Source organism: Pelophylax lessonae (genome assembly GCF_965119305.1).
Source record: "Pelophylax lessonae genome assembly, chromosome: 12".
In the NCBI taxonomy this organism is placed as follows: Eukaryota; Metazoa; Chordata; class Amphibia; order Anura; family Ranidae; genus Pelophylax; species Pelophylax lessonae.
Window position 1 is genome coordinate 133,082,144 of NC_138779.1, and position 27,644 is coordinate 133,109,787.

The 27,644-nt window shown below is 42.5% G+C and overlaps 1 protein-coding gene across 1 annotated transcript in view; it reads left to right on the forward strand.

Moving 5' to 3' along the window:
• MPZL3 (myelin protein zero like 3) overlaps positions 1-27,350 on the forward strand; it is a 42,757-nt gene extending 15,407 nt beyond the window's left edge. Inside the window, exons 2-6 of the mRNA XM_082274121.1 lie at positions 1,920-2,083; positions 18,969-19,179; positions 21,375-21,537; positions 22,468-22,573; positions 27,164-27,350. Coding sequence (XP_082130247.1) covers positions 1,920-2,083; positions 18,969-19,179; positions 21,375-21,537; positions 22,468-22,573; positions 27,164-27,181 — 662 coding nt within the window. The 3' untranslated portion in view covers positions 27,182-27,350. The remainder of the gene's footprint in view (positions 1-1,919; positions 2,084-18,968; positions 19,180-21,374; positions 21,538-22,467; positions 22,574-27,163) is intronic.
• The last annotated feature ends 294 nt before the right edge of the window (positions 27,351-27,644 follow it).

Below are 27,644 nucleotides of genomic sequence, written 5' to 3' on the forward strand. Positions count from 1 at the left end.
ATGGCCGCTAACAATAATCGCATAAAAAATCCAACAGGCTGGTTGTACCTAAGTTGACCAATCAATCAACTTGGGTGCCATCAGCCTACCCATACATGGTTTGAATCTCGGCCAGTCCCTGCTAAACCAGCTGAGATTTGAAAATAACATGGGTTACTGTGCGCATTGATGTAAATAGACCCTTATACCAACTCTCCTTAATGTAAGCTTAAAGCGATTTCTAAATCCTCTGTTTTTTTTTTTTTTCTATTAAAATAACAAACATGTCATACTTACATGCTCTCTGTAATGGTTTTGTACAGAGCAGCCCGGATTCTTAACTTCTTGGGTCCCTCTCCGGTGGTACTCCTGGCCCCTCCCTCTTGTTGAGTGCCCCCACAGCAAGCAGCTTGCTACGGGGGCACCCGAGCCGCAGCTCTGTGTATGCATTCAGAAATGGAGCTGCCATTCAGCCACGCCCCCTCACACTCCTAATTGGCTGAGTTTAATTGACAGCAACGAGAGCCAATGGCATCGCTGCTGTGTCTCAGCCATTTAGGAGAGAGAGTCCTGGACAGCTGAGGCATTCGTGGACATGACTGGATAGAGAGGGGGCTCGGGTAAGTATTAGGGGGGCTGCTGCACACAGAAGGCTTTTTTTTTTCTAATGCATTGAATAAATCAAAATGAAAAACCTTCTGACTTTACAATCCCTTTAACTCCCTTGTTTCTATACCACAGAAAATAGACATCGTAGATGCAGAGTGCTTAAAGCTGAGTTCAATGGCAATTTTTACATAGTTACATCGGTCCAGCTTATGTCACTATTAGTATGTGTGTGCTATAACCTGTGGAAGCTGAACATCACTGTAGTAGGTGCCGCTAATAAAGTGATTGCTGCTGGTTTCCACGTCTTGTGCTGAGTGGCTGCCCTGCTACTTACTGAACACATGAGGTTACCCACTCAGCGCGGTCACCATTTAGAGAACACTTTCCATTTTATCAAAAAATGTTAGGTGTTCTCTGATTGGATGATGTAGAGATTGTGATGTCACTGCCCTGCCCTTTTCGCCTCGACCAATCAGAAAACACGTTGCATTCATTAAGAAAATGGAAAAGTGTTTCCTAAATGGCCTCCGTGCCAAGTGACTGACCTCCTGTGTTTGCATTGCAGTGGAGTAGCTGCTTGGCACACGACCAGGGCTATCTTACCAAATGGGCACCCTGGGCAGTTGCCCGTGTGCATCCCGCCGCCGAACTTAGCAGGTGGCAAGCGCCTGTCAGCCCTGCGCTGCTGTCAGGCCACTTGGGCCATGGAGGGGGAGCCCACAACTGCAGGAATCCCTGTTCACCTCCACAGGAACACACAGGACAGTCGAGTCTGACTCCTGTCCGTGTGAGTGTGTTCTCGGGACCCAGCCGCCCAACTTGGAAGCTGTCATTAGCCTGGCACTGCTGCACCAATAAATATCCTTATCGATAATTTGCATTTTTATTCTCGTGGGTGATTGTGTAGGCAGGGCCCCAGTGCACTGCATTGCCCGGGGCCCTTTAATGCCCTTAAGATGGCACTGCACACGACTCGGGGGAAACAAGCAAGTGGAAATTGCTTTAATAGCTGAGCCTGCTACAGTGATTTCCAGCTTCTATGTGGATCCCATAGGTATGGCACATACTGCATATAATTACATTGGTCCAAGCTGGAATACTTGGAATTCATCTTTAAAAACCATCAGAGTTATATTTTTATTTTTTTGGATGTACATTCTCTGCACTTTAAGATCTTCTGTAAGTAGAATCTGTCATAGGTAGGATCTTCCTATGTCAATCATGTGCCTAAGGGTAGCTGCATAGATTTTTGGGATGAGTAGGAATGCTTTGCTACATTAATGATATATGCTGGCCTTATGCTTTATTGTATTATCTGTGTTCCTTACCAGGTATCCCAGGGGTTCTGCTCATAGACATCCGCATGGACTCAGCAGTATATGGCGTTGTAGGAGAGTCTGTCAAGTTATGGTGTGGCTTCTACTCAACTGTTCCTAATTCTAAATTTGCAGCTGTGGACTGGAGATACCGCCCGCCGCAAGGCCCTGCTATTACAGTGAGTTATGTCATTAAAAAAACAGGAAATCTTTATTTAGATTGGTGCTATATAAATCCTGTATAATATGTAAATCTGACCATAGATAAAGATAGTAGCTGAATCTTGAATATAGAATTATTTCAATGATGGGGCATGTGCACAGACATGCATGCTTGTTTAGCACATGCATAAATATATACAGTATCTCACACAATTGAGTACACCCCTCACATTTTTGTAAATATTTATTATATCTTTTCATGTGACAACACTGAAGAAATGGCACTTTGCTACAATGTAAAGTAGTGAGTGTACAGCTTGTATAACAGTGTAAATTTGCTGCCCCCTTAAAATAACTCAACATACAGCCATTAATGTCAAAACTGCTGGCAACAAAAAGTGAGTACACCCCTAAGTGAAAATGCCCGAATTGGGCCCAAAGTGTCAATTTTTTGTGTGGCCGCCATTATTTTCCAGCACTGCCTTAATCCTCTTGGGCATGGAGTTCACCAGAGCTTCGCAATTTGCCACTGGAGTCCTCTTCCACTCCTCTAGGTAGATGTCACAGAGCTGGTGAATGTTAGAGACCTTGCGCTCCTCCACCTTCCATTTGAGGATGCCCCACAGATCCCAATAGGGTTTAGGTCTGCAGACATGCTAGGCCAGTCCATCACCTTTACCCTCAGCTACTTTAGCAAGGGAGTGGTTGTCTTGGAGGTGTGTTTGGGGTAATTATCATGCTGGGATACTGCCCTGCGGCCCAGTCTCCAAAGGGAAGGGATCATGCTCTGCTTCAGCATGTCACAGTACATGTTGGCTTTCATGGTTCCCTCAATGAACTGCAGCTCCCCAGCAGTGGCGGCTGGTGCTCCATGGGCCAGGGGGGGGGGTAGGGCGGCAGACCGACCGCACCATACCCCCCTCCCCGGACCACACCAGGCCGCACACCATACCCCCCCGGACCACAGGGGAGACAGAAGAGGACAGAGAGAGGAGAGGACGGACAGACAGGACCCCCCCCCCCCGCTCACTCACCCTGCCTGGATGCAGGAGCAGGAGGCAACTTCTGCTTCTTCTGCGTCTCCTCCCTCCTCCTCCATGTCCAATGGCATGGCTTCTCCTTTCGGCCAATCGGGAAACGGGTCTCAAAACCCACTTCTTGATTGGCCAGGAGGAGGATCCGTGTGACAATAGCATTTTCATTCACTATTGTCACACAACTGGGTGGGCTCGGGGCACACTGCTCTGTGCCCTGAGCCCACCCTTTTTTTTTAGCCTGTGAGAGCCTCTGGCTCTAATCACGTGGCTAAAAAAAGAAAAGCCCCATTGAACTCCATGCGTCCGGCGCCCCGTATGTAGATTAGGGGGCCGGACACATGGATAGGGGGCGGTGCCCCTGCACCCCATATGACCAGCCGCCACTGCTCCCCAGTGCCAGCAGCACTCATGCAGCCCCAGTGCATCATCTTCAGAAGAGGCTTCTTTCTGGGACGACAGCCATGCAGACCAATTTGATGCAGTGCGTGGCGTATGGTCTGAGCACTGACAGGCTGACCCCCCCACACCTTCAACCTCTGCAGCAGTGCTGACAGCACTCATACGTCTATTTTCCAAAGACAACCTTTGGGTATGACTCTGAGCATGTGCACTCAACTCCTTTGGTCAACCATGGCGAGGCCTGTTCTGAGTGGAACCTATCCTGTTAAACTACTGTATGAGCTTGGCCACCATGCTGCAGCTCAGTTTCAGGATCTTGGCAATCTTCTTATAGCCTAGGCCAGTTTATGTAAAGCAACAGTTTTTTTTTTTTCTCCAGATCCTCAGAGAGTTCTTTGCCATGAGGTGCCATGTGACCAGTATGAGCGAGTGAGAGTGATAACATCTAATTTAACACAACTGCTCCCCATTCACACCTAAGACCTTGTAACACTAGCGAGTCACATGACACCAGGGAGGGAAAATGGCTAATTGGGCACAATTTAGACATTTTAACTTAGGGGTATACTCACTTTTGTTGCCAATGGTTTAGAGTTATTTTGAGGGGACAGCACATTGACACTGTTATACAAGCTGTACACTCACTACTTTACATTGTAGCAAAGTGTCATTTCTTCAGTATTTACAAAAATGTGAGGGGTGTACTCACTTTTGTGAGATACTGTATATATGTGAATGTTACAGGCACTGCTGGAGCTAATTTTTCAGTATTATTTTAATTGGGCGTATATGTTAAAAACTGTGTGGATAGAGATAAAGGAACTACATGTGTTGATTTTATTGTTAAAATTCTGGGTTCTAGGACTCTCGTTCCTATCCTGACTTCGCCCTTGTGTGTGCCAATGACCTGGAACTAACTAGTATGCAGGATGGTAGTTCAGACTTTTCACACTTCACTCACTAGGTAGTTGTGGGAATGGTTGTAGGACCTGCAACTTGGAACAAGTCAACAGTGGTGGTAGGTCACCTTTTTGTTTCCTTGCAGGCTCCTCTAAAATGCTAGTTGCCTGGCTTCAACTCTTAATTAGTTCTGACTAATTTTGAAATTGAAATTCCCACTAGGGCTAAAGTAAGAACATAAAATATATTTCAATAGAGTATCTAGCACTATACTCTAATACAGTAAAGCAGTGCTAAAATAAATCCAGCTCCGAGTAAGGCTAGACACGCAGGCGTATAGTCTTGTGAACGCAGCATGTGTTGTATTTCCGCTTCCTGTTTGTGGGTGCCTGGAAGTGCCAGTCAGAAGCTCCAGCAAAGAGGATATAAAATATTAATATGCAACACTGAGCACCTAAAGAAACGGTATACAGACCCATCCAGGCTTTCCTAAACTTGTGAAAGAGGTGTGGAAGTGGCTTTGGAGATCCATTGTGGTTGACCTTATGTTTAAGAGATCCCTGTGAGATGGAGTTGAGGAGCAGGAGATCCATCTCTCTTGATGTTGAGATGTGCCATGTATGACCACTTAGTATTAATTTTGGTAAGCCTTGAGGGTGCACACGGGTGGTCAGTCTCATGCTGGATTCTCAGGTTGGATTACTCCTTTCAGAAATGAATCTTCAAATAGGGGGCTATCTTTCACTTACCACTATGTTGGAGTGGGTGGACCACTCAAGCTTGAACCCCCAACATGGACTGTGTTTATATTCTAATGGTGTGTTTTTCACGTTCGCACATTATTATCTGGCACTTTAATGTACAGTATGTTTTGCACATGACTATTAATGTCTACTATAAAGTCGATTCTGTTTGTACACTGTTTACACAATGATATTCTAAGCACTTTATTGTGGATTTTGCACAAGATTTTTCATTACATAATTTCATTATTTACTATACTGATGTCTTGTTTGCACAAAATGAAGGTCAGTTACACATAGATGCAGTATATAATTGCGATTTTATTTCAGCGCTGCACTTTATTATTTTGTATAAGATGTATATTTCTGAGGGATTCCTCCAAGTCAGTGATTCAGAAACCATGACACATATACTTTATTACCAAAAGTATTGGGACATCTGCCTTTACACGCACTTTAACGGCAACCCAGTCTTAGTCCGTAGATTTAATATTGAGTTGGCCCACCCTTTGCATCTATAACAGCTTCAACTCTTCTGGGAAGGCTGTCCACAAGGTTTAGGAGTGTGTCTATGGGAATGTTTGACCATTCTTCCAGAAGCGCATTTGTGAGGTCAGGCACTGATGTTGGAGAGAAGCCCTGGCTCGCAGTCTCCGCTTAAATTCATCCCAAAAGGTGTTCTATCAGGTTGAGGCTAGGACTCTGTGCAGGCCAGTGAAGTTCCTCCACCCCAAACTCGCTCATCCATGTCTTTATGGAACTTGCTTTGTGCACTGGTGCGCAGTCATGTTGGAACAGAAAGGGGCCATCCCTAAACTGTTCCCACAAAGTTGTGAGCAGGAAATTGTCCAAAATGTCTTGGTATGCTGGCGCCTTAAGAGTTCCCTTCACTAGAACTAAGGGGCCAAGCCCAACCCCTAAAAAACAACCCCACACTATAATCCCCCCTCCATCAAATGATTTGGACCAGTGCAAAAGGCAAAGTCCATAAAGACATGGATGAGCGAGTTTGGGGTGGAGGAACTTGACTGGCCTGCCTCAACCCAATAGAACACCTTTGGGATGAATTAGAGCGGAGACTGAATTGGATGGACTTATGTCTTCTTTCAACCTCACAAACTATGTAACTGCGAGCCAAGCCTTCTCGTTCACATCATTGCCTGACCTCACAAATGCGCTTCTGGAAGAATGGTCAAACATTCCCATAGACACACTCCTAAACCTTGTGGACAGCTTTCCCAGAAGAGTTGAAGCTTTTAAAGGCTGCAAAGGGTGGGCCAAATTATTTTTGAACCCTACGGACTAAGACTGGGTTGCCATTAAAGTGCATGTAAAGGCAGGCATCCCAATACTTTTGGTAATATAGTGTATCTGAGCTACTACTATTTCCAGAAAAATGGGTAAGCAATTAAAGCCTACATATTTCTTTTAGTACAGTCTTCTTTTAATGCACTTTGTTCTTTTTTTAATTATTATTATTTTGACAATTCTTTTTCTTGAGAGTTTACATATTACAAAAAAAAAAATAATAATGGAGGTTGACGGGAGTGAGCACAGTGGGACGCACAGGAGATTGACACTCCTAGAAGTGTCGGTTTCAGCAGAAACTTCAGCCAGGGGTTTCTTGTCAGAGGAGCAGTGTTTGGGAAGTGGAAGGCAGGAGATTAAGCTATTCTCGGTTTTCTTTACAGGCACGTCTTTTTATGGGAGGTTTTTGTAATCTGACAGGGTCACTTTAAATCATTTACTCATCCAGCATATAATAGACTGGTAATACATGTGAGCAGAGATGTATAGTAACGAAGTAGAACTACTTAAGTACTGTACTTAAGTACCGAAATGCGGTATCTGTACTTTCCTAGAGTAGAATTTTTTTCTCCTACTTCTACTTTTACTTCACTACATTTTTTCGATGATTTCGATACTTCTACTCAAGTATTTTTTTTTTGTGCTGCATAGTTACTCGTTACTTTTAAAAAAATTACCACTGCCAGAACAGTAGATGGCAGGTTGCATAAAGCTCATAAAAATGTGTATAATGTCATTTGTAAATCAGCGCATACGAAAATAAAGGCTGTGTATAATAAAAGCTGCTATACCAAATCTTTCCAATAAAAAGAAAATATGAAACAAACAAATAAATGGTGCTACAGCGCTTCAAGTGCATCAAGAAACTACTAACAAACACAGGTTAATCATTTGAATAAATCATTTGAAATAATAAAAACAATATGATGTTCAAACTTTTGACTTATTTCTTTAATAACTACATAACACAGTACTTGTACTTCTACTTTCAGTACTTGAGTAGAAATTTTTTTTCAAAACTACTGGTACTTTTTACTTTTAGTACTTAAGTAGCAAATTTTTTGAAAAAACTACTTGCAATACTTAAGTAAAAAAAATGTTGAATACTTTAGTACTTCTACTTAAGTAACTTTTTCTGCGAGCACTTCCACTTCTACTCAAGTAATTTTTTGATTGAGCACTTGTACTTTTACTCAAGTAGAAATTTCGAGTACTTTATACAAGTCTGCATGTGAGCCCCTCTTCCTACTTCATACCCTTTTTTCTGTATGTGTAAAGTGGTGGTAGAACTCTTTGGAGCAGCCATAGCACACTTGTGTTTATTAGGGCATCCTATTAATTTACTGTAAATGCCTGCTACCTAATCCACACCAAAAAAAAGCATTACTAGCAGCTCAATGCACGTGTGCTGAGAAGATGTACTGGGGTGCCCAGGGCCATCTTACCGAATGGGCACGCTGGGCAGTTGCCCGAGGGCCCCACTTGCCTGGGGGGCCCCCCCTACCCAGTGACCCAGTCCCAGCCAAGCATTAGTCCCAATTCCTGTGTGCATTCCACCGCCAAACTTAGCAGGTGGAAAGCCCCTGTCGGCCACTTGGGCCGAGGAGGGGGAGCTCACGACTGCAGGAATGCCTGTCTGCCTGTCTGAACAGGCACAAAACAGGACCGTCGAGTTTGACTCCCATCCGTGTGTGTGTTCACCGGACCCAGCCGCCCAACTTGGGAGCTGTCATTAGCCTGGCACTGCTGTACCAATAAATATAGCCTTATCGATACTTTGCATTTTTATTCTCATGGGTGATTGCGTAGGCAGGGCCCCAGTGCATTCTATTGCTCGGGGGCCTATGATGCTCTTAAGATGCCACTGGGGTGCCATATAACACCTCATCGCATAAACACTATAAACTATGGTAGGTAGTGTGCATGTATCTGCAGCGCAGTAGTGTGAAGGGAGCCTTGGGCCCAATTCACACTGTGCGGTGTCAGACGTTTTACCGCATGGTAAAACATCTGTCACTGCAGGGATACACAGGAAACAGTTGTTTACCTATGTGGTGTCCCATTCACACTGCAATGCAACCTAGTACTGCTAGACATGCTGTATTTTATCGCAGTGCAACTGGCTAGATCGCAAGGCAAAACAGCTTGCCGCCTGACATTGCAATGAATAACGTGTACGTTTTTTACACTTCAAATAAAGCTTGTGCCAAAAAAAAAAAAAAAAGGGGAGCAGTGCGATATGCTGAATTGTGCATCACACTGCCCCCTAGCAGCGCAAGAGTGAACTTGCCCTTAATGGCAAAAATGGCGGCATGCTTCCTCCTGCCTGCAGTAGCCTGAAAACCTCTCTTTCTCCTATGTTCTCTTGAGAAAGACTATGCTTAAATATTTACTGATGTAGCTCAATGACCATGTTTAAATAAAACCTTAAAAGACACATGTTTTAAAGTAGAAGATGTAAACCCTAACTGAATGATGTTTAATTTGCTAAAGCACCATGTGTCATAAACATTTTCCATTTTTTCGTAAAATACTTGTTTTCACCTTTAACACTTCGTTGCATCTCAGTACTGCGGAACTTTTGCAGCCTTTTTGCAACCATTTCCTATCTGCATGCATGCACTCCAGCCATGGCTTCATGGCTTTTCTCAGGATGGGTTTCCCGCCTGTGACAACAATGGACCATGCCTGTGTACCGTGTGGTAAAAACTGCCTCTTGCGGTTTCCGTCAGAAGCCTGGGTAGCAGAACAACAATGCAGGTGCATAATTGGGAGACAGGGTCAGTGTGTTTTCACCCTAGAACAGTAAGTGCCAAACAAGGACCTTCATGACAGAATTACCAAGTATTATTTCACTGAAAACTGCAGAATTCAACATTTTTTTGAACTTTATATGAATAGGTTAAAGTGATTGTAAAATCTCGTTTTTTTTTAAGTGGTATACTCACCTGCTCTGTGAAATGTTTTTTCTTCCTCCTCTTCTTGGGTCCGTCTAATGTGCTCCTGGCCCCTCCCTCCTGTTGAGTGCCCCCACAGCAAGCCGCTTGCTATGGAGGCACACGAGCCAAGCAGCCATTCAGACACAGAGCCGCGGCCCAGCCCTGCCCCCTTTATCTCCTCATTGGCTGACTGACTTTGACACCATTTGGCACGCTGCTGTCTCATACAATGAAGAGAGGAGTCCCGGGCAGCTGAAACACTCCTAAAACATTGTTGGATCTACATGAGCTCTTTGGCATTAGCTCGATTTGCCGTGTTTGGAGGAAGAAAAATGCTGACTATGACCCTAAGAACACCATTCCCACAGTCAAGCACGAAGGTGGAAACATTATGCTTTGGGGCTATTTCTCTGCTAAAGGTACAGACCGACTTTGCCGCATTGAGGGGCCAATGAATGGGGCCATGTATTGTAAAATCTTGGATGAGAACCTTCTTCCCTCAGCCAGAACACTGAAGATGGTCATGGATGGGTCTTGCAGCATGACAATGGGTCAATACATACCACCAAGGCAACAAAATAGTGGCTCAAGAAAAGCACATTAAGGCCATGGAGTGGTCTAGCCAGTCTCCAGACCCTAATTCTATAGAAAATTGATGGAGGGAGCTGAAACTTCGAGTTGCCAAGCGACAGCCAAAAAACCTTAAGAATTTAGAGATCTGTAAGAAAAGAGTGGAGCAAACCTGATCACTAACTACAAGAAATGTCTTATCTCTATGCTTGCCAGCAAGGGTTTCTTCACCAAGTACTAAAGTGGGGTACACACTAGTAGAAAATCTGCCAAAATTTGGGCGCAGGAAAAAGCGCTGAGCCACCCCCACCTTCGTGATATCCTGGCTGTGATTGGTCTAGTCTCCAGCCTGGACCAATCATCATCCAGGACATCGCTGACTCGCAATGGGGGCGGTGCCGGTCCGTGCGTCAGTCACGCACCGTCACCGCCCGATCTCCTTCCCGCTGCCCGGACCGGAAGACAGAAGACCGAAGAGGAGGACGTCCACTGCGCTGCTCGTCTCGGTTCCCGGAATCCCGCCGCCGTCAGAAGGTAAGTGATTGAAGCCGACCTGTGCCCTCACCTGTGCCATGCCTATGCCATCATCTGTGCCATGCCTATGCCATCACCTGTGCCATGCCTATGCCATCACCTGTGCCATGCCTATGCCATCACCTGTGCCATATCTATGCCATCACCTGTGCCATGCCTATGCCATCACCTGTGCCATCACCTGTGCCATGCCTATACCATGACCTCAAAGTCATGCAATTTTTTTACCGCGTTTTTTGCCGCGAAGCAATACCTATTACATTTTTCTTTTTGCGCCCCCCCCCCAAAAAAAATTTGAGCACCAGCCGCCACTGATGCAGTACGTCCGCGAAAATTCGGATACAAAAGACCACGCATGATCTGAAGTTGCTGACCCGGAAGTCTAGGAACAAATGTCCCCCCAAAAGAATTAAAAATCGGATGAGAAATTTCATGTACATTATGCACTGTCAACTAAAAACGGCTATGACCGCTGAGCATGAGAGAAAAAAATCGGAGGATATTTCGTCAGATTTTCGTCAAGTGTGTACGAGCCTTTAGTCATGTTTTGCTTGGGGATCAAATACTTATTTTACTCACTGAACTGCAACTCAATTTATAACATTTGTGTCGTGTTTTTTCTGGATTTTTGGTTAATATTCTGTCTCTATCATTTAAAATAGACCTATGATCTAAATTATAGATCCTTCATTTCTTTGTGAGTGGGCACGCTTACAAAATCTGCAGGGGATCAAATAATTATTTTCCCCACTGCACATATACATTGTTCAAACCAAAAAATATAGAAAGGAGCACCAGACCAAAACTGGATGAAGAAATCCAAGATTATTTAAATTGTTGGCAAATAAGTCCTAGAAACATTCAACATGTTTTGGGGGAAACAACACTCCTCCTTCATCAGGGCTGAACACAGAATAAAACTTGGAGGGACTGAGAGAAAACCACGACTTCACAAAGCTATATTAGAACCAGCATTATACTTCCTACGTGGAGAAACAGCCCTGACCCATCAAGGCATAAATCCCACTAGGCCTCTGAAGGTATGCAGTGGTATCTAGCACCAAGCCGTCCGTATCAGATCCTTAAGTCACACTTCCTTCTCTGGCTTGCCTTCTTCCCATAGTGCATTCTGGTGCCATCTCTTCCTCAGGTAAGTTACACACATGCTGAAAGTAGAAAAAGCAGGTGCGCTAAACTTATAGGGGTTAACCCCTTTGGGGTAGAAATGAACCAATAACGTGATTCAAATAACTGTGAAAAACCAATGGTGTTACACAGTGATGTGATATCAAAATGTTAAATGTAACCAAATTGAGAGTGCCACAGTGCAAAACTAAACTGACGTGCTACAAATCAATATATAAGTCACACTTGTACACAAATGATAAAGATATATTAGATTAATAGGTGCAGTCCAATCCAAACAAAAGTCAGTGTTGTGTCATGAAATGAGTAACTCCTCAGTGACAAATTCACAGCAACTAGGGTGCAGGTGATCCCACCACCATATCTGAATTGGCTCCTTACCAGAGAATGGAAATGTAAGGGCGTATAAATGACATAATCCAGATGAAAGATTGCCCAAATAGGATCCCAGCTGTAAAGCCCCACTCAGAAGAGAGGATAAGCCTCTTACCAGATAGCTCTTTGAATAGGGCTATTCACACACTCTCCTGAAGATGGATGGTCTCCCTTGTTGGTAACCTCGGTCTGGATATGTCCCCTCTGGTGCCTTTGAGTGTCTCACGGTATCCCAAAAATAAAAGATCGTACAATAGTGCAGTACCTTTTGACTGTTTATTAATAAATAATGTAGTGCACTTACATGAAAACGACTTATATCAGACCAAACAAGACTGGACCATAGAGAGGTAAACCGCGGCCGCCTGCAGCGCGGTCCGCGGCGATGAGTGATGACGATCTCCTATCTCCGTTGACATCCGCTTTTGGAGGAAACGCGTCGGAAAGGAGCGCCACATCGTCATCACTCATCGCCGCGGACCGCGCTGCAGGCGGCCGCGGTTTACCTCTCTATGGTCCAGTCTTGTTTGGTCCGAAATAAGTCGTTTTCATGTAAGTGCACTACATTATTTATTAATAAACAGTCAAAAGGTACTGCACCATTGTACGATCTTTTATTTTTGGGATACCGTGAGACACTCAAAGGCACCAGAGGGGACATATCCAGACCGAGGTTACCAACAAGGGAGACCATGAATCTTCAGGAGAGTGTGTGAATAGCCCTATTCAAAGAGCTATCTGGTAAGAGGCTTATCCTCTCTTCTGAGTGGGGCTTTACAGCTGGGATCCTATTTGGGCAATCTTTCATCTGGATTATGTCATTTATACGCCCTTACATTTCCATTCTCTGGTAAGGAGCCAATCCAGATATGGTGGTGGGATCACCTGCACTCTAGTTGCTGTGAATTTGTCACTGAGGAGTTACTCATTTCATGACACAACACGGACTTTTGTTTGGATTGGACTGCACCTATTAATCTAATATATCTTTATCATTTATGTACAAGTGTGACTTATATATTGATTTGTAGCACGTCAGTTTCGTTTTGCACTGTGGCACTCTCAATTTGGTTACATTTAACATTTTGATATCACATCACTGTGTAACACCATTGGTTTTTCACAGTTATTTGAATCACGTTATTGGTTCATTTCTACCCCAAAGGGGTTAACCCCTATAAGTTTAGCGCACCTGCTTTTTCTACTTTCAATATTTCAATTTTTTCTAAGGTTTGCAGCTTTACTTTATTTATCCAGCGCACTTTCCACACAACACTTAAGTTACACACATGCACCTGGCTATCCACATGATGTAAAAGCATGATGTAAAAGCATGATTCATCAGACCAGACCACCTTCTTCCATTGCTCCATGGTCCAGTTCTGTTGCTCATGTTCCCATTGTAGATGCTTTTGGCTGTGGACACAGATCAACATGGGCACCCTGACCGGTCTGCGGCTACACAGCCACATACACAACAAACTGTGATGTACTGTGTGTTCTGACCCCTTTCTATCGGAAACCACCATTACCTTTTTCAGCAATTTGAGCTACAGTAGCTCTTTTATTGAAACCGACTACACAGGCCAGGCTTCGCTTTCCCCGTGCATCAATGAGTCTTGGCCGACTTTTCTTTCCTTTGGTAGGTCCTGGTCACTGCACACTGGGGGACATCCCAAAAGAGCTGCAGTTTTGGAGATGCTCTGACCCAGTCATCCAGCCATTAAAATTTGGTCCTGGTCAAAGCCCCTTAACCACTTTACCACCAGAGGATTTTGCTGTCTTACGTCCAGGCCACTTTTTGCGATTCGGCACTGTGCGAATTTAACTGACAATTGCGCGGGCGTGCGACGCCATACCCAAAGGAAATTTACGTCCTTTTTTTCCCATAAACAGAGCTTTCTTTTGGTGGTACTTGATCACCTCTGCGATTTTTACTTTTTGCGCTATAAACAAAAAAAGAGCATAAATTTTGAAAAAATAACAATATTTCACATTTTTTTATATGAAATTCCCCCCCAAAAAATGTAAAAATCAAATTTTTTTTAAATTTTTGGTCAATTTGTTTTCTGCTACCTATTTTTGGTAAAAAAAAATCACAATAAGCGTATTTTGATTGGTTTGCGCAAAAGTTATTGCGTTTACAAACTAATGGAAAGATTTCTGTCATTTTTGGTGTTTTTTTTTTTTTTTAACGAGTAATGGCGGCGATCTTTTTTTTTTTTTTTTTTTTTTTGCGGGACTGCGACATTGGGGCGGACAGATTGGATCCATTGGGGTACCAGTGACATTACTGCAGTAATCAGTGCTATAAATATGCAAAAATAAAACTGTAAAAATGACACTGGCAGGGAAGGGGTTAATTTTATTGGAGAGGGAGGGGTTAATGTATGCCTGGTGCTTACTAACGTGTGTGGGGGGAGGTTACTGAGTGACACAGGGACAGATCGCATGTTCAGCTATGCTGAACCCTGCAATCTGTCACTGTCTGTCACTTAGGAGATCCGCCCGCTTTGTTTACACAAGCGGGCGGATCTCCAAACTCGATTCCCCGACGATCGGGGAAGAGCGGCGATGATCACCGCCGCTCCTCCCCTGGCCTGACTCCCGCTGTGACTGAATACAGCAGGAGCGCGCCTCCAGCGGCACGCGTGCGCCGCCCACAAGGGGAGGAGTCCAGCGACGTAGGTCTACGTCGCTGGACGGGAACTAACCACTTTGCCGCAGTAGAGCTCGAGTGAGCGGTCGGCAGGTGGTTAATCATTAGGCTTGCCCATTTTGTTTGCTTTCAACACATCACCTTTAGGGACATGTTCACATGCTGCCTACTACAAGTGCATCTCATAAAATTAGAATATCATCAAAAACTTAATTTATTTCAGCCATTCAATTCAGAAAGTGAAACATATATTTTATATAGATGTGTTGCACACAGCGTGATATATTTCAAGCATTTCTTTATTTTAATTTTGATAATTATGGCTCAATCACTGGAACAAGATAATCAATGTTATTCACTTTACCTGTCAGTGATCATAATGTTATGGCTAATCGGTGTAATGTTACAGGTGCAAAACTTATTTATGCAGACTTGTAAAGAAAATGACACGTCCACTTTAAATAGAATTCCAACAAGTCAAACATTCATTTAACTACTAATGCACTCCAGTAAATGTTGTGTCAGATTTAACCAGCACTTTTAATACAAAGAGCTTACTGTAACACAAATTCGTCTGAAGCGTCATACAATACTTTGTACATTTCAGTGCAACTTCATTCCCAACAATGACCATCTCAATGATGCTTCTAAGGTTGCTACCTTTCCTAGGAAAAAGATAGCAGCCTTCTGATCTCTTTCCTATTAGTAACATTGGCAGTAAGCCCTTAGGCCAGGCCAGTAAATTACCAGTGTGACTCCACTTGTTGGCACATTACAGGGTAATCTTTCATGAATATACTATGTTGTTAAACTTGTTATGCTGCAATATTTCCAGAGGATTTTGAATTACACTAAGATGACACAAAGAATAAAAAGTGAGGTTTATACCAATAACTACCAGGGACCTGACCGACAAATCACAGCAAAAATACACACATGTGGTAACTAGGAATGCAGTCTAGACAGGTTCAGGCAGGGAAATGGATGGTGTGTGTGATTTTAAAGTGTACGTAAACCCAACGCCATGGTAAAATATATTGCAGCTTACCAGTTCTTAGATGTTTCAGTAGCATTCATTTTCTTTTTTTTCTTTTTTATTTTATTATTCTCTCTATAGAGGAGCAGCATTGTCAACCTAAGACCCTAAGGCCCCTTTCACAAAGGCGGACCGTTCCGATCCGCCTGTCCGTTTTTTTGGCGGATCTGAGCGGTCCCCCCATGCATTCCTATGGGGCATCGGATGTCAGCCGAGACATGTCCGTTGACATCTGATCCGTCAAATCTGGACGGATGGAAACCCTACTTTCCATCCGTCCAGCGGACGGTCCGTTCCCATCCGATTTTCCCCATAGAGATGCATGGGGAACTGACAGCTGTGTCTCCGCACACAGCACGGAGACACAGCTGTCCTCTTACTGCTCAGTGGGGGATCGGCGGCTCGATCGCCCGCTGAGAAAAACGGACTCCGTCCAACAGACGGAGTGTGTGAAAGGAGCCTTAGTGTGTTCGGACAACAGAACACCTACACCTCTCCTCATCTCCATAACATGGGGGACAGGCCTGATCATATTATTAAAAATTTAGTAGTGACTGAACCATGTTAATCTACCTGCAGCATTTTAAAGATACAAATATAACGTAATGTGCATGTATTAGATGGTGGTGAATAAATATTATATATATATATATATATATATATATATATATATACACACACACACAGTATCTCACAAAAGTGTGTATACCCCTCACATTTTTTGTAAATATTTTATATCTTTTCATCTGACAACACTGCCACTTTGCTACAATGTAAAGTAGTGAGTGTACAGCTGGTATAAGAGTATAAATGTCCCCTCAAAATAACTCAACACACAGCCATTAATGTCTAAACTGCTGGCAACAAAAGTGAGTACACCCCTAAGTGGAAATGTCCAAATTGGGCCCAAAGAGTCAATATTTTGTGTGGCCACCATTATTTTCCAGCACTGCCTTAACCCTCTTGGGCATGGAGTTCACCAGAGCTTCACAGGTTGCCACTGGAGTCCTCTTCCACTCCTCCATGATGACATCACAGGGCTGGTGGATGTTAGAGACCTTGCGCTCCTCCACCTTCTGTTTGAGAATGTCCCACAGATGCTCAATAGGGTTTAGGTCTGGAGACATGCTTGGCCAGTCCATCACCTTTGCCCTCAGCTTCTTTAGTAAGGCATTGGTCATCTTGGAGGTTTGTTTGCGGTCGTTATCATATTGGAATACTGTCCTGCGGCCCAGTCTCAGGACTTTGCCTTGATGAAGCGTGGGACGCGAAATGGCCGTAGAGCTATTATCTCAAACACTTAAGGTCCAGCCATCACTCCATCTTGTAGTGGTGGCTTTTGAAATGTGTTGAGTGGATAATCTTTTTGGAGTTCGTTCCTGAGACCGGATGTTGCTGAATATCTTAATGTCCAAAGACTACGAGGCTTGTTGAACCATACCCTAATGCTGTCCTATAATCTAGACAGCACCTGGCTCTGGTTAGTGTGCATTTCATTCATTAGTGGTGGATACATCAACGTTTATGAACCTTTTTTATCATCTGCACCGGGATTTATCCATGAACTTTATCACATCTTATTAATTAACTTTTATGATATAATTTATTATATTCCCCTCACAGGGATAATTTTTGATAATTTTTGTTGTATTACATTAAATATATTTTTTCTAAAGCGCAGCAAAACCCCCCTTTTTTTTCTGTATTTCAGTGTATGTATATTTATGCTGAATCTATGCCACGAAGAATAAAGGCAGTTCTGAAGGCAAAAGGGGATCCAACCCGATACTAGCAAGGTGTACATAATAAAGTGGCCAATGAGTGTATATCACCTCAAAACAGAAAGTGATATACGCAGCGAGAAGTAGTTGTACCACAGCACACATTAACCCTCACATCACCAAACATTAACCTGTTAATACACCACATGGCAACAACATAAAGACATGTCTACAAGGGGGTATTTAAAAAAAAAAAAAACTGTTACCCTTTGCTTTTACTCCCAATGTGTTATCTCTGCATTGGTATAGACTAAAAGATTTAAAGAGCTCCTTCTTCCCACTTTTAATAGTCAGCAACAAAAAAATTATTATAGGAAATACATAAATATTATTTTGTGACACTTGCCTCATAAATATAAATGTTTATGTTCCCAAGTTCCATTGCTTCATTCACCCCAAGTTAGAAAAGGCTGTGCCACAATTGTAAAAATCGATGACCTCATTGCCCGACTTATTCTACCTAGTTCTCTGAGTCAGTGCATTGAGGATGACCATGCCAGATCTCACACATGAACCCTTTTTTTTTTTTGAAGATGAAAAATATTGTACAATTTCCTGCAATCTCATAAGATTTCACAAAAACTTGAAAATCTTGCAAATTAGTTTGAGAGTTTCCTCAAAGGGCCTGGTGGCATTGCCTTCTCAGGAGACACAGGCTATGTCACCAGTGCCTTGGGAGCGGTGGCAGTGAAAATGAAAGAAATAGTACATTTACATAAATGACATCATTTTGCAATATGAATGTAATGTGTTTACTGCTGAGTATGCAGAGCTGCATGCAAATGTGCTTTCAGTGTTTTGGGGGTAAAGGTCCACTTTAACAGAGCATCAGAATAGTACTAATATAAGATAAAAATGTTCTTTTGTAAGTACATACATTGTTTTGTACCAGTGGTACCATTACACTAATCATTTTGGCTTAAATTCCCCCATCACTACAATTGTGTCTGCCTGTCTAGTCCCAACCATTTTCTTAAGCAGGGAAGCCTGTACCTCCACATTGTTAATACTGGGGGTGTGACACAAAACAATTATTAAGACGTTTGTGCAATTATATTCAATTATATGTACAATGCTTCAGCACCAACACAGTCTGATGCAAGATCTTTACGCTTAATTTCATATCACATCTACTGTATGATAGAGAGGCAATTTCAGATCACATCTACTGTATAATAGGGAGGCACGTCACCACCTTTTCTATTTACTCTAACTCTTCAAAAGCATAGCAGTAAACATTTACAAGCATGTGAAGAATCCTGATTCAGTAGTAACAATTAAATAATAGTTTTCCTCAAGCACCAAGACCTCAGGCTTTCTTGCCTTGCACCTCGGGTTTGTGGTATGTTTGAACATACAAGTGACAATCACAGATTGGTTTGCGGTGTAATTATTTGTAGAGCTGTATTATTCTAGGATATATTAATACGTTTTCAGATTCCACTGACAGACTCTGTTACTACTTCCATTTCTAGATTCTACATTATCAGTCAATAGCATACCCAATTTTAGAGGGACCCTTCAAGGATCGCGTGGCTTGGGAGGGGGATATTGGAGGAGGAGATGCTTCCATTCGGTTGAATGACCTGAGGCTTACAGATAATGGCACCCTGTCTTGTGTGGTGAGAAACCCTCCAGATGTCCATGGGAAAGTGCCTGAGATGAAGCTAACAGTCACTCTGCAAAGTAAGTTTGTTATCCTAAAGGAAAAGAGTTTAGAACTCACGTTTAAAACCTATAAATGCTTTTCCAATTTCATTTTCTAACATATAATGTCATTTTTTTTTTTTATATTTTCTTTTATATACTTGTAGCACTGCCCCCTAGGGAGCTCGTGAGAATTACACTTCCTGGGTTCCCCTGGGTTACCATTAGCAAATGACAGCAGATACACAGCATTAAAAGTTTTTGGCTTAGGCAATGAACAGTCCAGGGGATTTGTTTTTTTTTTGTGTTTTATTTGGAACTTGGATGGGAGAAGGGATGAGTGGGATACTCCAACTTGAACAATTCCTGGAACAACTGACTGTAGAATGCGGCAAGGCTGCTGCTTCACCTTGCCACTGAAGTGAAAATAAAGAACATGTACTATTGCTTGGGTTCCTCTTCAGGGTCTAACTTGGCACCCCCTTTCTCACTGACTGTGTGCGCTGACCTTCTGTCCACTGACACACTACTGGAGTGGTCCCCTTCCTGGGCAGACCCCTGGCAAGCTTCCTGGTACTCACGGACGCTGTTTTTCCCTGGGTCACTCTGCCTCCAACTGCCTTGTCAGCATCCTTCGGACCGCCTGGCTCAGCACCACACTTCTGGTCCACAAGGACAACCATCTGTGACCACCTTTCTCAGCAACAGGGGGAGAGACAGCCGTCACCATCCTCCTGGGACCTGGCTTCCCACCCAAAGACACCCTGTCACATGTGCCCTTGGCTTTTATAACATATCCCAGGATGCACCACTGTTGTGCCTACCCACTGGGATAGTCATAAAAGCCTGTGTGTCACTGGCTGGATTTCCTCCACCGTCCAACAGGCTCCCCTATTCTATACAGTGGGGACACGCCCTCAGACCAGATAAACCACACATGGACACATGCAACAGGCCTAACTACTAATCAGGTTCCCCTGTGAAGCAGGCAGAGCAAACTATTATTTTTCTTAGCACGTACCTAGGAGGGTGCTACATACTGTACAGATAAGAAATGCATGTTTTCTGGACGCATGGCTTTCATGTTCCTAAAAAAAAGTCCTTGCAATGCTTTGATGGCAGGCTGCTTTTGAATTTTTGATTTCATACCTGTTCATAGATAATATATTGCATGTCACTTCTCCAATCCAGCTGTTTTTAGCAATAATCACATTTAATTGGGCAAATGCTGAGTGGGCATAGTTGTGTTTGAGGGGCAATAGGCTGAAGCCCATCTTGGTACAATAATCGACTCTATCTTAGAATAATTTTCACCCTATTAGGTCTGGCATCCATTTGTTACAAATATCACACTGATTCCTGATGAAGATGGCCCTTCAGAACCACGGAAACAAGTTGGCTTGTCTTTTTAGGTTTTTATAATTAAATAAATATATTTGGACCCTGAACTAATGCCGTGGTGCACCTTTTTTCTTAAAACTCCTTGAATACCTTTTGATTTACAGCCCCTAACCAAGAATGCAGCAAGTACAATTAGAGTGAAATCAGAACCACTTGTTCTGGGTTAGTGGCACAAGAGGTATTGAAGCAACTGGATCTTTATAACCATTAAGTAACTAGCATTTTAAGTAGGAAAGGTCAACAATGGCAGCTTCCGAGTTTATCTCAACACAGTGCCTTAAAAGATAAGTTCACCTTTGGGAACATGTTACATATTCCACTTGTTTTTAGCCCCCCTAAACTGCAAAAGCAGTAAACCGGGGTGTTCACATGCCATGGTCCCAATGCTGTTCCAAAAACTAACATCCCTGTCGGTATTGGTGGGCAAAAGGGCCACCTTCAATGACCCATTTAAGCAAACGGGAAAGTGCCACAACCACCCTGCAACCACATGAAATATTACAAGTCAGCTTAGCATGTGCCAGGAATGTAACTATCACATTGGTTGTGCTGTCGATCAAACTGTCAAACCATCCAATGGCTGGTGTTATAACTGATCACATGAGCAGTATCATGGCAGTTTAAGATTAAACAGAGGTCAAGATGGCAGCTTCCTTGGCTGAAAACGATAGGAGGGTTTAGTTCCACTTTAAACAAACAGGCACACTTCTGCCAATATATAAGAATGTATGAAGTATTGTTAGTATTGCGTTTATAATGGTATAGTATGTTCATTTATTTACAAATGTTGCCTAATGTAAATCTTAATTGTGTACCACTTCTATTTCCTTCAGGTCTTTCCTTTAAATTTAATACAGTCATCTTGCTGTCTGCACTTGTATTTATACCCTCCATTTTGGTCTCCATAATATTACTGGTAAGGATGAAAAGGGCGATTCGGAGAGATAGAGTCAGGAACAAGAAGCTGAAGAAGTCTCCCATTGAAGCATCCCGAGAGTAAGTGTCACCACAAGGGACAATATTTGAATTTTGTATTTTACCATCATTGTTTTTAGGTCTAAAATCATAGTAGAACTGAAACTATTTTGGATAAGAGTAAGGGAGGGTTATAACCCCTATCAGCTTGGGGTTTTTTGTTTTTTTGCCATCTGTGTCCCATTGGGAAGACTTTCCTTCACTTCCTGTCTCATGGGCAAAACAGGAAGTTAGGGTCAATTCCTATAAAAATAGGGAATTCCTAGTTGTCACCAAAACTAGTGTCCCCAATGGAAGATTTCCCCTGTGTCCTGTTCCAGCTACTTACATTTTCAAAGTGAAGGATGTTGGGCAGTAGAGAGCTGACAGGGTCACTCACGTAGTGAAGTTCCTGAATAAACTTGCCAAAATAAGCATAGCGTATGTCTAACTTAAAGAGGAGTTCCAGGCTGTAGCTGCTGACTTTTGATATTAGGACACTTACCTGTCCAGCAGTTTTCAATCGACAATCGGATGGTGTCGCCACCAACTCCACTAAGGGAAACCAGCAGTGAAGCCTTGCCTTGCCTATTGTGCTTGCGTGAAGTGGGCTGCAGTTTGTAAATGGGGCGGCTTTGGGGGGAAGAAGAGGGGGGGAGGCAAACTTCCCGGCTGTCAAAACCAGGTACCCGCTCACCCCCCCCCCCCTTTAAGGTGCCAAATGTGGCAGTGGAGAAGTGGGGGGAGGCAGAGAAGTGTAGCTTCCCCTTTTTAGGTGGAGCTTCACTTTTAGGTCTGCAGTCTGACAGTCTTCTGTAGCACTGCATATAATGAATAATATATGTGGCCCTTTGGTGATCTCATGGGCTGCATTTGAGACCCCTATACCCCGTAAGGTAACAATCCTCAAACTAAAATATGTGATTCACTTTTTTATATAAAAATAAAAATATTATATTGATATTTTCACAGCTGTGTCTATGATGAAAGTGATACTGCTCCTCTTCACCGCACATCTACGTCATCGGAGAAACCGTCAGGCTGTCTAATGCAGTTTTGTTTACGATGTGCATCAGATGTAAGTTTAACCCCTTCACATAGTTCATCCCTATTTTACCATTTTCCAATGTTTAGATTCAAATGATAAAAACCTTTTAGTATAGGAAACAAAGAAGGCGCGCAGGCCTAGCGCATTATACTCAAAACATGTTTTAATAAATGGTATAAAACGGAGGTGAATGTACTCGCAAACCAATGCTTGCATCATAGATCAGACATAACATCATCTTCTTAAGTCCATATACGTAAATTCACAATGCTCATAGACACATCGGCTAACGCGTTTCAAGGTTACCCTCTTCTTCAGAGCCTAAAGTACATGCCCATTCCATATCTTATACATGGTGATGGATCACCTTTAGTACAAACAACTCTATTTAGGTCAACCCCAACTATACAGGGTGGCCTAGTGTGTTCCATGGTAATAATTTCCAAGGTCAAATGTATAAAACATGTACTATATATATATATATATATATATACATAAATATATATATATATATATAAACAAACAAGATCTAGATGCATTGTTTCCTATACTCGGCAGCCATATCGGACGTCCCCCGTCTTTTGAGGGCAGCGAGGAGCACATTATCCACATGTAGTAAGATGTCAAGATAGGAGTTTGACATTGAGACTTATCGCAAAGCGTAGGAGAGTGAACATAGCAACATTTTCAAAAGATAACCTTTTACCTGCTTTGTGTATTAACAAAAATATAGCATTAGTTACCTGGAATTGGCTCTTAGTTTGTTAGCATGCATTAAAAATATTTTTATATTTCCCATTCAGTTGTAATAAACACATAAACATGCTGGAAAAAAAAACTAAACAAAAACATATTTAAAAAAAAAAAAGAAATCAGTGAGTACAGAATAAACTAATTATAAACCAATGACACCATAAAAATGAACTGATGCTGCCAAACACCTAAAACTGTGCAATGTCACACACCTAAAATCCCAAACTGTGTGCTATTACAACAATACCATATACACCAACCAGCCATAACTTTATAATCCGTGACAGGTTAAGTGAATAGCATTGATGATCTTGGTCCTCGATTCGGCAGGACATATACAGTACTAAAATTGTGAAATTAAAATTCCAGTGCCGAAACCAAAAATTAAGGACGCACTTGGCCGAAAACCGAAACAGACAGTTTTTTAAAAAAAAAAAAAATTAAATTTAATTAATGTGGCTAGCTTTTTTGCTTTGAAGTCAATGGGACGAAATTTTGCATTGAAATCAATGGGATGCGATTTTGGATTGAAGTCAATGGGACGCAATTTTGGATTGAAGTCCATAGGACCCCATTTTGGATTGAAGTCCATAGGACGCGATTTTGCATTGAAGCCAATGAGGCGCGATTTTGCATTGCAATCAATAGGGGTTGTTTTTGCATTGCAGTTAATGGGATGCGATTTTGCATTTCAGTCAGTGGGACTTTTTTTTGCACTACAGTCAATGGGGGGCGTTCTTGCATTAAAGCTAATGGGACGTTACTGTGCACTGAAGTCAATGGGACACAGCATGCCATTATCGGCACCTTTTTTTTCCTTTCGGAAAAACGCCACTAGCCCTATTTTCGGCAGCTGATAATTTCCGGCAGCCGATATACCAGTGCATCCATAAAAATTGGAATGTTACAGAAAAGATAAGCATGGCCCATGCGCAAGGATGACACCCACATTTGTGAAGTATTTCATATTGGTTTTAGATTGTTTCAGTCCTAGATAGTCTGTACGGTGTATCTAAGCAATTCAAAACTTCTTCAATAAACAGTTATTAAAATAAAATTGATTATCTTGGTACAATGGCATCTGGAAGGTGGTGGTATATATTAGGCAGCAAAGGAAACTGTTGATCCTGAAGTTGTGTTGAAAACAGAAAAAATGGTCATCACAGTTTGTTGTAATTTTTTGTCTACGTAAGTGCAGACTGGGTGTCCATGCTGACCTGTGTCCATGGCCAAAAGTGCCTACAATAGGCATGCGAGCATCAGAACTGGACCATAGAGCAATGAAAGAAGGTCGTCTGGTCTGATAAATCATGTTTTCTTTTACATCATGTGTATAGCCGGGTGTGTGTCGCTTAACCCGGGAAGAGATGGCACCAGGGTACAGTCTGAAAAGGAGGCAAGCCAGTGGGATGCTTTGGGCAATGTTCTTCTAGGAAACCTTGGGTTCTGACATTTATGTGGACATTACTTGGCACATACCACCTACCTAAATATTGTTGCTGAGTACACCAAGTACATCTCTACGTGGAACGGGTATGCCCTGATGGCAGTGGCCTCTTTCAACAGGATAATGCGCCCTGTCACGCTTTAGTGGTGTGCCCCTTTATCCAGATGCAGGTGCAAGTCCCTTTTAACTCAATTCCCCACAATCCTCTGGGCTCCCAGCATCCCCTGAGTTCCAGGACACGCCCAGGAAGTATAAATGCCAGCTCCTGCCAGCTTCCTTTGCTCAGAGAGATCCTGCCTGATGGGACAGCAGTGACTGGGCAAGTGAGCTGTCCCCAGGTGCTGGGTCCTCATTCGATCAGTCTGGTGTGTGGGCCACCAGCAGTGAGCACAAGAGCACGCAGCATCTATCCAGGCCCCAGTCACTGGAGAGGACGCTGTTACAGTCCATGTGGAGAAGTTGTCCAAGCAGTGGGTTGGTCCTCTTTACGGCCCCCAGAGCCTTCTGACCGAAGTCAGCATCAGCAATGCCTGTGTGAAGCCTGTGCCAGCAGGAAATCCCTCAGCTCACAGTCTGCTGAATGAGCAAGTAATCTCTTGGAACACGTGAGAATCTTCTGCTCTTTATCCTATCAGTAAACTGAACTCAGAGCACTCTGCTGCCATCTAGTGGCCATTAGTAGAACTGCAATAGAATTGTTTTCATACTGTATGTGTTATGCCTGTTCCTCCCTTCCTCATATTGCTGTTTTGTACTGCAAACCCCTGTCCACATGATCTCCTGTGTAATCTACATTCTACATTGTTAAGTAAAGTAGAAATTGCACATCACCACTGTTCTGATCATTTGGCTGATACCGTTACATAACAACGCTACAAAAATGGTTCAAGAATGGTTTGAGGAACACAACGAGTTTGAGGTGCTGACTTTGCCTTCAGATCTCAATCCAATCGAGAATCTGTGGGATATGCTGGAAAAGCAAGTCCAATCTATGGAGGCCCACCTTGCAACACACAGGACTTAAAGTGGTTCTAAAGCCTTAAAGGATACGTCCACATCCTAACACTAAATCTCTACATCTACAGACTTCCACAATCTAAGACTAACCTATCTAACCCTGTAAAGAAGAAATCAGTATACATACCTTTTTTGAAGCGGATTCAATCCTGTCCTATGCTGAGCTGTCAGCGGTGGGTTCTCTGTGGAGGCGGGTGCAGAGGAGGCAGTCGACAACAGAAACACCATAGTAACTCTTTGGGCAACTTCCCATTCATTTCACAGCCGTTGTTGGCTGTCTCCTTTTGGAGAGCTTCCGTCTCTGGAGACCTGACCAGACAGGCTTCAAAAAGGTACATAGCGATTTATTCTTTACAGGATTAGATAGGTTAGTCTTAGATCATGGATGCCTCTAGATGTAGAGATTTTAGTGTTAGGGTGGACTTCCCCTTTAAGCTTTTTTCTAAATGCATTTCAATTAAAAAACCTTCTGTCCCAGAAGGTTTCTCCCCTTGTACCTACCTGAGCCAGATCTCAATCCAGTGACCTTCATAAGAGCAGTGGCTCTCTATGACGTAGAAGCTGGGGGCGGGGCCTGAACTGCACTGTCTGTGTCTTTAGGTGAAGTAAGGGCGACTCAGGAGCGAGCCCGTATGAGTGCCCTCATAGAAAGCACCTTTCTATTGTGGGCACTCACTGAAAAGGAGGCGAAAGGAGCACCGGCGGGCGACCCAAGAAGAGTAGGAATGGGGCTGCTCTGTACAATGCCAGTGCACAGAGTAGTTAGGTATAACATGTTTATTATTTAAAAAAATAAGCTTTGTTAATTAAGGATTTGCTGCTGGAGACTTGGTGCCAGATACCACAGCATAACTTCATTGGTCTAGTGAAGTCCATGCCTTGACAGGTAAGAGCTGTTTTGGGTCCAAAAGGGCAACTTCCTCAAGATTAGGTAGGTGGCCATAAAATTATGGCTAATTGGTGTATATCCAAACGTGTGACACTGCATGGTTTTAGAGGAACACAAATATTGCATTTTGTTTAAGGAACTAACATGAATACAACATTTTTTAATTTTAAAAAAGAACCAAGGTTTATATATGCCCTGCCTTGTGTGGTGTTCAAGTTTATTCCATACGTGCTGCTGTTTTAGTGAAGAGATTTTATGTAATTTTATATGTATTTAACATACCTCAAAATATGTTCAAATATTGTGCACGTGAAAGAATATTCTGACTGATGTGATAAATTCTTCGATGAATTAGAAATTTTTTATTTTTTTTGTAAAAACCAGCAAAAAATGCATTGGAATGGAAATATTGCATTTGTTATCCTTAGTTAAACTAAAGTTTATATATGTTCTGCCTTGTGTTTTTGTTTTCAGGTTTTATTCCATACGCTAACATATTTGTTCTTTATTTAAGGATTCATATGATTACTGAGATGATGATCTCTGTGTGACTAGAAATATTCGGACTATGAAGGTGTTGTACAAAACAATGTGGAGAAATACTTGAACTATACAGATTTACTAACGTATTGAATATTTATTCTTCTGTTAATGTCAAATATATTACAGCAAAACCGCACTTTGGTTTTGGACTTAAAATACAGAAGAACTTGAAAAAAAAATTAAAGTATATTTTTTATAAATTTTAATAAAATATTTAGGTAGTTTTTTTCTCTTGTACAGCTATAAATAATAATTGTAATATATCAGCTGTGTGACTGGATTTACCCCTCTTATGTGTTCTTACTGTCGTGGGAATTTTTTATCTGTAAAAATATTACAAAAAAAAATAGATTTTTGACAATTCAAATTGTACACTTTCATCAGCATTGAACTGAACAACCACAAACAAATAATAAAAACTAAAAGGATAACCAAACCCAAACACAAAATGT